This window comes from Macrosteles quadrilineatus, unplaced genomic scaffold, assembly GCF_028750875.1.
Source record: "Macrosteles quadrilineatus isolate MER2022 unplaced genomic scaffold, UCM_ALF_1.0 Scaffold_4__1_contigs__length_99947679, whole genome shotgun sequence".
Taxonomy (NCBI): Eukaryota; Metazoa; Arthropoda; class Insecta; order Hemiptera; family Cicadellidae; genus Macrosteles; species Macrosteles quadrilineatus.
In genome coordinates this window covers 77391714-77402392 of record NW_026542597.1, presented here as the reverse complement: position 1 = coordinate 77402392, position 10679 = coordinate 77391714, and the positions used below count along the sequence as shown (strand labels likewise).

Sequence of the window (10679 nt, the reverse complement as noted above, 5' to 3'; positions counted from 1 at the left end):
GAAGACTTTTTAGTAACTTCTTGGTTGAAAATACTTTGAATCATTGGGTTCAAAGGTGTTAGACTTTTATTTTACTTAACTTTTTTTATGTTAGTTTAAGAAACGTGACATGTTTTGTTACTTATCCATTTTTTCTCTCGTACGATTGTTTCTTTTACTATTTAATATTCACTGTTCCCACCACTTTTCCATATTATAATCAGATAAATAATATACTTAGCTTGATGCAATTGTGATATCTTAACTTTGATGAACTTGTCTCCAGTCTTCAAATTGTGTATGATGTGTGTTTTATTGATATTGTTTAGCCACAAAAAACTAGTATGTTTAATTAGAGATAAAAATATAATAAATCAACATTAATGTGTTGCGCAACACAACTATAATTTTCATAACATGTATTCGTTTTTTCATCCTCATTGGTTGTGAAGAATGGGTGTTGGTAGCTGCTAAAAACAAACAATAGTTATTTGTGTAATTAGTGGACAAAAGCAGTTAGCACTCGTGTTAAACTTAATTTTTTTTCTACAGTTACTATAAATCATATAAATAATTACAGTATTAGTCTTACAAACACTGTACACCACTTTTTAGGTTAGGTTAATTCCAAAAATTGAACGAATGGGAAACACTGCACCAGCTGATCGTAGTAGTAATATCTTAAGTCCAACTTATTTTCAAGCATACACGGATTACGTGCATAATAAAAGCACGCTGTTTTGTTTAGTTTGGTTGGAATACTGGTGTGCGCCAAAGTAAAGCTTTCTGTACAATAATCTATACAAGGAAGCCCCTTTGTCTGGTGACTGTAGGAAAATTATGTTTTTTTATTGTTTTAAAACGTGGTATTTTAAATGTGTTTTACCTAACGATTGGACACAAAATTGTAATAGAGTATGTGGTTCAGGAAGAGAAAGAGAGGAAAACAATTCAAATTATCACAGATATATTTACAATGAATATACAAGCAAATAGTAATTTACAAAAAATAGCACCATTATGCATAGCTTTTCCCTTAAAAGTAGAATTAAGACACTAAATTTACGAATTATCTATCTACATTATAGTATACTAAGTCAGCCTAGTAAATACTAAGACGTTGTCTTACCTATCAAAATGTACATAATTAATGATAACTATAAACACAAATAACGTTTAAATAAGTACATAATGGAATAGAACACAGGACATCGAAGAAAGCCTAAATATCACATAATAGCTTAGGTTTTACCTATAAGAGTACCCCAGAGGAAATTTTAAGGCACTAAAAGAATCAGTATTATTTTACACATTTTATTTATATGAATATACTTTCGGTTTCAGTTTGAATACAGATTTTAAGTTGATATTTAATTTTTCAAATCGCTAAATCGATGGTGTGATAAAATGTGAGTTGTGCCCATAAACTGTTACTAAATGTCATTGATATAATTTTTTTAGTAGATGACAATATAACAAGGAGTCTTAAATATTCAAATCGCAACTAGATGTTGTTGATTATAATAATTTATAGGTTCACGAAATTTATATATGCTGGAATTGTAATACTACTACTAGTAATGTGATTACTAAAATAATACTTTGGTTTGAGTAAAAGTTGGTCATTCTGTCAAAACAAGATAGAAACATGGAGTATCTTTTTGCAAGTTACAGAAAAATTTGTATTAAATTTTAAATTTTGGAATAGAGTAGAATACAACTAGAAATTTACTTGTCCTCTACGTTGATGTCTGAGTTGATGTAAAAAATTCAGTTTCACGCAATAATTACGTTAAAATTATGCAATAATTTTGTCAAACATTTCACCCTGAATCAGCACTAAGGTATATAGAAACTTTGCTCTTTTATCAACGACACATAGTAATGGAAAAAGCATTTTTTATACCAAAAGGGAGAACAAGTTTGTCAACATTCGGATTTTTAAGTAGTCATCTATATGTACCAGCTGCAACCAATCTATTCAAAAGAACGTCAAATTAGCCATTCACACAATTTGCTGTGTATTCTATTTTCTCCCAGTGTTTTTAGTGATAGTTTATCTGACTAAAAAGATATTATAGCTTGCAAAATGATATACTTTACGATTGGTTCGGTTAAAAAATTGACGTATTTGATATAAATCTGTAATTTACGTCATAACATTCTGTCACGGCTCGGATCAACTTCGTTCATTTTTAATACAAAACTGTCTACAAATTTATTATGAGAATAGAATGTTTACTTATATCCATAATCAACGCTGCAATGCATTTTTACTTTTATATGTCGTTAGATTCTCTTAAATCTGCCCTCCAGTATTCCATTCTCCCTCCATCCGCCAGACACTGAAGGCGTAGCTAAGCTTCTCATGTGCCATGTAGCTGCATGAGGTCATAGTGCGACCATTGGGGCTGGTTCTTCCTCCTGAAAAAAACCAGAGGGTTATTGGACATGTTTTATAAGAATTAGGAAACAAGTTTTCACGACTTTTTAGGATCTGTAATCTGGTTCTCCGAGTTGGAAAGTGCCTAAATTGTCAAAATTAATGTACACGCCCATTTAGAACTGGGAAATTATTTCTGAACAAACTCATGAAAGGAAAATAATGCAAATTAGAGATATTAGATTTAGTAAAGATGGAGGGTAAGAGCACATATGGACACTTTTGCAGCAGGTGGCTCATGTTTCCATAAGCAATGCCATACGCGTGAAGTACCTCCACACTAACCCATCTAGCAATTAGGAAAACAATACAGATAACCGCATAGTAGTATAAACAAAAAGTCATTAAATAAGTCAACAATAGTTAGTAAGAATGGGGACAGGACCCCACAATCGTCGTCTGCATAAGTTGCCGGCTCAAATATGCATAAATACAGGGAAACCTCCGTAAAAGGTCAAACTATGTTAAGGCCCTTTTACATCTAAACAAAATGATACAACCCCCAACGATGTAAAACATACTGTTTAAAAGTAATTGCAATTGCATTGTATTTATTTTACCCAAAAATGTCATAATTACACCCACCACTTACCAATTATAAGAGTTTTTGACAAGCTAATGGGAGAATGTAGCCTATGTTTCATGTTACTGATGCAATTTATTTTTTATAGTTGGATCAAAACTTTGTAAAAGACATATAATTGGTTGTTATATAACAGGGGATAATTTACACTCAATAAGTTAGAACACGATATCATTGTATGTTTGTTGTGATTCTGTTTTTGAATGTTGGAAGGTAAAAAAATAGAATTAATAATAAATTATGATCAATAGCATCGATCAAGGTTCAACTTATTGATATAACCTTTATAATAAATGCGATACATCATCGCGGTGTAAAAACTGATAGAGCAAATATATAAATTATTGATTTTGGCTATTAGGCCTACGACTATTTAACCAAGCCAAACTGAAAATACTATTTATTGTTAACCATAATATAATTTCACTTAAACGATCAAAATGTTCAAATGTGACAACAGCTCACTCTATGTATCAAACTATGGTTCATTTGAACAAAAAAATTCTAAAATTGATTCTTATGGACGATATTTCACGCAGGAATCTCAAAGCCAAATTTAGGCTATAACATATCCAATGAAAGTACTTGAAATTTCTACTTTGGAATTGGAACACGGCTTTCATCCCTCGAAACGTTTTAGTGACACAACTTCGGAGCAAGAATTTGTTGAATACAAACAAAACCTGTCATGACAGTAGTGTAAACATTGTAGACTGATAAACTAAAGAACATGACATTTGAGTGATCCTAAGGATTACAGCCGCCACCCCGTAAGACCTTGGATTGAACCCTCCACGTTATTCCCAGTCATAAATCTGTAGTCAGGACTTCCCTTAGGTAAGGGGTGAGGGAAGCCCGCGGGGAATCCCTAAAGATGGAATGCCTGGGCTTACAAGCGTTCCAAAACTTTGTAGAGAACGAAATGGGCCCAAAAAACATAACACAAAATCGTGGAAAAGGTTTAATAAATTAGCTGTCCTGGCTTTGCTTTGATGTGAAAAAATTTGTTTGCGTATAAAAAAATATACATAAACACGATATTAATAAATTGATCAATGTCAACACGATATCCTAAGTAGTAAATACAGTTTTTATAATTTATTTTTGTAAAAAAATACAACCGACTTCAAACGCTCTAAAAATATTGAAATAATTTCAATAAAGTAAACTTTTGTATTAGGCAAGCTCACGTATTTTAAGTCGGCGCAGCTCTATGGTGATTTTTGATACAAAATTGAAAGAGGGTGTCCATATTGCAGGTGACTATCTATAACTAAAGGTGTTAATCTGCATGTCTTTTTCATAATTATGCGTTGTTAATTGTTATTTTATTACCGTAATCAGAGATCGGCATTGTAGTAATATTACCGAGTATCCTTAAAAAGATGTTAACGCATTTTAAATGTTTCTAACTTGGAAAAGTAAAGTTTTAATACTTAACTAGCTTCTTTTCCCTATCATAATATCAAACTAAATTATTTTCCTATTCATATAGAACATTTGTGTGGGTTATTTTCATAATGCATTTATTCTGAAGTAAACATAAAATACAAGAAAATATTTCTTTTAATATATAAACAAAACAGTTCAGTATGTTTTTTATATATTTATGTTATCCAGCTACAATTTATTGATTTTCAAAATACACACACAATATTTAATTTCAATCATATTTACAGTTTGAGCTTGCCTAATACAAAAGTTTACTTTATTGAAATTATTTCATTCTTTTTAGAGCGATTGAAGTCGGTTGTATTTTGTACAAAAATAAATTATTTCATGATTTTTAGTGACTGTATAATTTTTTATGTATTAATTACTTGAGGTTTTTTGATAAGCAAAACTGTTTGAAACAATCAAAAGTTGCACATAACAATCATTATTTTAAAACTGTTTGAGTCACCTGTTCAGGTTACATAATCAATGGGTATAAAAATAAACATTTTTAGATATTCCTTAAGAAAGAAAGAGTTGTCAATTACATTAGGCCTAATGAAAAACTAATTGTTTTTTTTTTAGATACATTGAAATGCCAGACATCATCGTTTCCTGCAATCGGTGTACTTCTACATTATAAAAAGAAATACAGTAACGTCTCAAGCCTTTTGGAACAATATGAAAGTTATTCCTCAGCTACCAGCACTAAAAAATCTCTCAAAAGTGGAAAATTGCTCGTTAACACGTATAGTACCTTTGGAAAATATTATATGAAAGATTGGTTCAGCTAAAAGTGGTGTAAGCCATGTAGGGGATTTTGTTTGCTCAAGATATAGCCTAGTAGAAATTGCAAATCATCTTCCTCTAGGACTTTCCGAAGCAGGCATAATAGTATTGATATGTTATAATAACCGGGTAGAGAATATTAATAAGCATTCCACATCTGCAAATGAAATATGTAAATGAAAGATTGGTTCAGCTAAAAGTGGTGTAAGCCATGTAGGTGGTTTTGTTTGATCAAGATATAGCCTAGTCGAAATTGCAAATCATCTTCCTCTAGGACTTTCCGAAGCAGGCATAATAGTATTGATATGATATAGTAACTGGGTAGGGAATATCAATAAACATTCCACATCTGCAAATGCATGTTTAGTAATTAAAATATTTAACACTTTTAAGACAATTGACGATTATGCACTGTCCCACTTCTTAGGTCGTGTAAGGAATAATTGCATTTAATATACACAATCTGCATAATCTGCACAAATATACATAGAAAAAAAACATCGCCACAAACAAATTGAGAACCTCCTCCTTTTGTTGGTAGTGGGGAAGTCGGTTAAAAATAAAATCTTAAGAGGTATAAAAGGACATTCGAGTAAATGGGTATTGCACTGGATTCATTTTTCTTCGGAAACAAGTTTTGGACACCATTAAATAGCCTACAAGACCAGACAAATGCCAATAGTATTTTGAATAACCAAACAACAACAAAAATCAATTTTGACAAACTTTTAAAATTAGATAATCAATATTAATTAGATTAATTAGCTTTAGATAATCAGTATAAAAAATATTGATTGTCTAATTTTAAAAGTTTGTCAAAATGAAGTTTATGCTATTTGTTAAATTTGTGTAATTGCGGTTGGTTGATAAGATACGCTCAGCAAAATTTGACTTCTTGGGTATTTATTGTTACTTTTAATGGCTTATGTGCTCTTTAAAGCTATATCCAAACGGACGTCCTCTCTAACAAATGTAAAATTGTTCACATTAAGTGCAGTTAATTTTTTATATGACAGTCATTATGCTCTTTATCTTCGTTTATTGTATTGGTCACCTATCATATTGGAAGTGTTATTTTTGCCAATTTTGTATTCAGAGTTTTAAAAAGTGTTTTTTACTGTTCTTGCACGACGACTCACGTAAAAATCATCCCATTTTGATGACATTTGGAACAAACGTGCAAACGTATTCGAACAGGTATGATCGGACTATGAGAACGTTTATGGAGTAAAAATTGAGTTTTCAAATTTTTTTACCCCAAAAACAAAACATTTTGCTAATTTCTTTATAATGAATTTTATAGAGCTTAAAAGCTAATAATTTAGCAGACTTAAGCGTTTTTATACGTCTAATAGTTACGGAGAAAATAAAAAAGTTTTTAAAATTTAATTTATATGTCATTAATGGAAAACAGGTTAACTGTTGTAGTTTGCTTGATTATGGATATATTTTGATAAAATTTGACAAATTTATCTATTTCTTACAAAGCTACCTGTATATATATTTCATAAAAACATACGTAATTGCCTTCCCAGTAGCAATAAACCTAAATGAGTATACCAATTCAGTGTTATTTTATTATGGATTTGATCTGACAACTTTAAGGTAATTTTTAAGTGAAAATCCAACTAGGCAATTGGAAATGCGATTAGTCTGCAAACAATACTAAAACCTATTTCTTGCGATCCATTAAAATGGTAAATCTACATTGGATTTTGTTAACGGATGCTAAATCCTTCAAATATCTCTGAAATTTATAAAATTATACACTGAGTAACTAATTTGCGATTTACTTTGAAAAAAGTAAAAAAAAGTAAAGTCAAATAGTGTTTTCAATTGTTATAAATTTTTGTTTATGTAACCATACGGGCTAATAAAGTTAGGGTTATATAAGGCTTAAAGTTAGTATGGTTTTATTTCCATAGGGATAACATGGAAACTTGGAACGTTTTGATTGGATTGCTAAAGATATCTTGGTATACACAATAAATTATCAATGAGGAAGCTGTGTTTGTAATTTCATTAATTGGTATTGATTAAGTAGTTTAAATCACGTTTACGAATTCATGGTTTCACTTTTAAATATTAGCAATAATTGATTGATAAAGTACTGAGTTTATATGAATCTTTTTAGGTACTCTCATTTTTCAGGGGAAGGCCGCGTAAAACGCCTTCTGGGCCGTGACAGACAGACAGAAATTGAAATAAGACTTGTTTTCGTAAAACTGACCAAAAAATATATAATTCTGAGCAATGTACAAACAAAACTCTAATTTTATTTATATAGGCTAGATGAAACCAATTTTGGTTTTCCAAAATATCGTTTTCGCTCATTATAGTTGTTAAACGTACTTAGTTTAGAATAATACAATGTATTTTATTATATTTGAAGTAGGTACATGACTATCTATCGCAAACTGACGTTTTAAGGGTGATGACATCACTTACTAAGCTGTTTCCAATTTGTACATATAAAGGCTGAAATATTAAGGTCTTATAATGATGAAATGTGTGATTCATTAATCTATACGTGTAACCGATTTTATAATGAACATGTCGGGGTTGCTAAACAATGAACACGAATACTTGAAACCTTATGTGGTTTATTGTATGTTTTAACAGTGTTGGGAGTTTTAAGATGATTACTGGAATGTTACCACTTTATATAATCTACAATCGCAACTAAAAGCCATTTATAATAAAATATTAACTGAAACAATTTTGTTTATTTGCACTGTAAAGTAAATAACTATCACTTGTATAATGAAGTGCTGTACATGATTAACTTATGAAGTTATGACGGGTTTTACCTTCTATTTCTAACTACCGGTAACTGATCTACTCTCATAGTGATTTTATAACGTTGTGGATTCTTATAGAATCGTTCTACAGTACCAGAAACAAAATAAAAGTTAATTTTAAGTGAATATTTGTTTACATCGGTACTCTTCTATAAATTTACCAATAGGCCTATAATAATTCCTTAAATTAAGAGTGTCGTAAAACATAGCCTGCTAAACAGGCAGTGTAACCTTACCTCTTGTTAAATTCCTATCCCTACGTTCTTTTGCCCCTGTACTTTAACTCCCCGGATTTAAGAAACAGGAATATGATTGATGCTGTTAATAGTATCACTCTAGAGACATTTACCAAATTTTGAGTTAACTTAACACAGTTTTCTTTTGTGCTAAGTTATTTGCTGAACTGGGATCACATAAAATTCTGATACCACTAGTCCGTATAAACGGGTAATCTGGGTTGGTATTCAAAAGAAATTGAAAAATACCAACAAGATCGGTTACTAGTAAACCGGAGCACAGAGAATATACAATTTATGGGATGGTCTATTGTTTGTGACCGGAGACATTGAAATTACCACGTTTCATGATTATAATTTATAATAAAATGCCACAGCAATTAGGAAGGGTGTTTTATAGCGGGGCGGAAATTGCCACAAGATTTGTTATACCTGATTACGTTAGGCAGCACTAAAATAATAGTAAAATAATAGTAACTGTTTTGCGTTGAAGTTGTTTAAACCCCTCCAGGGAATGTTGAAAAGCGATTAAACTTATCAAAACTCAAGTGAGAAAAAAATCTCATTTCGACATTGTGCAAGAGGGGTTTTAGCGCGCTCTCTTTTAACTTTGGGTTGATCTACTGTATTTCAATTTAAAAAAATATTGTTGTACATAGCCCATACAGTATCCAAAAGTCAATAGTATGATAAAACTATATCGGTTACTAGTAAACCAGACCATAGACAAATAGAATAAATATTTGTCTATGGTCAGACGAAAGTTTGATAGAAATCAGTTACGATCATTGAATAGTACCAAGACGAATTTGATCATAAACCTGGCGACAACTCTAACATGGGGATGGAAAGTCTAGTTTTATTAATAGTCAATGATAGTACCTATCACTTTTATTAGACATTTCTCTACTATGCTCGGATCTTGCCATTCAAGCTGTACACACTCTAGCCTGTATTTTACATTACATGTTAGTTACCTGTGGAATCCTCCGGGTCCGACTCCGGCATATCGTCAGTCTCCGCATAGTGCAGCACCTGGTAGAGGAAGTCTATGTACCTCGCGGCCAACTTGAGTGTCTGGATCTTGCTCAGCTTATCCGAAGGTAACGTAGGGATGATCTTCCTCAGGGACGCAAATGCTTCGTTCAAACTCTGCGTGCGTTGTCTCTCCCTCACGTTCGCCAGCACCCTCTGGTTCTGGAGCTCCTCGGACGACGCGGTGGAGTTCCTTCTCCTCAACTTCCCTCCGGAGACGTTCCATTCCTGAGAGCGTTTCCTCTTCCGGTCTTCCGGTGGAGTGACCTGAGGGGTGTAGTAGCCAGGGAACATGTCCGGGAGTCTACAAGGTAGAAGGTCCTGGGTGTAGTACCTGTCGTCTGGAGGTCCGCTCAGGTCCATCAGGTGAACCTCCTCTTTCACGTACGAACTGGAAGCCATGTGTCCGAGAGAGCCGGGCATTTTACATCACACACACACACATACACTATGAAATTCCTTCAAATATTTGTTCAAACAATTAAGTTAGAAGCGAACAAAGAAAACTTAAACTCGAAAGATTTCACGACACTGGCGATGTCGCAGGCAGAGGCAGGTCGTTGGAGCAACTGGTGAAATATTTTAAGATCGAAGGAGGGGAGTTCCGGAGGGGGGGTTGGGGAGTCCCTCCCACTGTAAGAAATGACAGCGGACTCCCGTGGCGCCGGGGGATGGGCGCACAAAAACTGGGCCGTGTCTTCCCGCCATCGCGCCTGACGACGGCGAAACGGCGGCAAAAACTTTATGATGGTCTGTGTCGTTTTGCGACGCATTGCACTTCTCGCCGAGTTGGACAAGTGTTAAACTTGTTTACTTGTGATGCAGAAATTTGCAAACTTGATTTCAGTTTATATGTTGTGAAAAGAGGGTTGTAATTGAAAGGACGTGTGAAAATAAGGGGACTATGTTTACATAAAACCATGACATGCTATTTACTGTTTATCGTTAACAGCTTACACAATTTAGAAATACTGTACTCTTTTATAGATTTTTATTCTCGCCGACTCTTGTAGGCAGTTTTTCACCTCCACCTTGGTTTTTCAAGATGTCGTTGTTGTTTTTTTGCAGGTTGGGCATGTAAAAGGGAATTTAGACGGTAATATACGAATTTGCAAACAAGATTTCAATTAACATGTTTTTTAACTGGCCTTTGATTGGAAAACTTGACAGTCAACTGAAATCTAGACTCCGACATATTGATTTGAATTATATTTGTCATAGATACCAAATTGTGTTTATACCAAACTGAAAAGAAAACATATTGTAAGTTTATGTCAAATTAACTTTATATCCTCAAAAAATAAATTTGTAGTCTAATTTTGATAGTAGCACATTGCGAGAGGCTATTTAAACTAAGTTATTTTTAATTTTTAAAAACT

The 10679-nt window shown here is 32.7% G+C and overlaps 1 protein-coding gene across 1 annotated transcript; it reads right to left on the bottom strand.

Moving 5' to 3' along the window:
• Positions 1 to 929: 929 nt before the first annotated feature.
• Positions 930 to 9840, bottom strand: LOC128992604 (twist-related protein 2-like). Its single transcript, XM_054416264.1, has 2 exons — positions 9243 to 9840; positions 930 to 2403 (listed from the first exon to the last, which is right to left on the bottom strand). Exons 1-2 carry the CDS (start codon positions 9721 to 9723, stop codon positions 2279 to 2281), a joined length of 606 nt encoding a protein of 201 aa, XP_054272239.1. The 5' UTR covers positions 9724 to 9840; the 3' UTR covers positions 930 to 2278.
• Between the last annotated feature and the right edge of the window lie 839 nt (positions 9841 to 10679).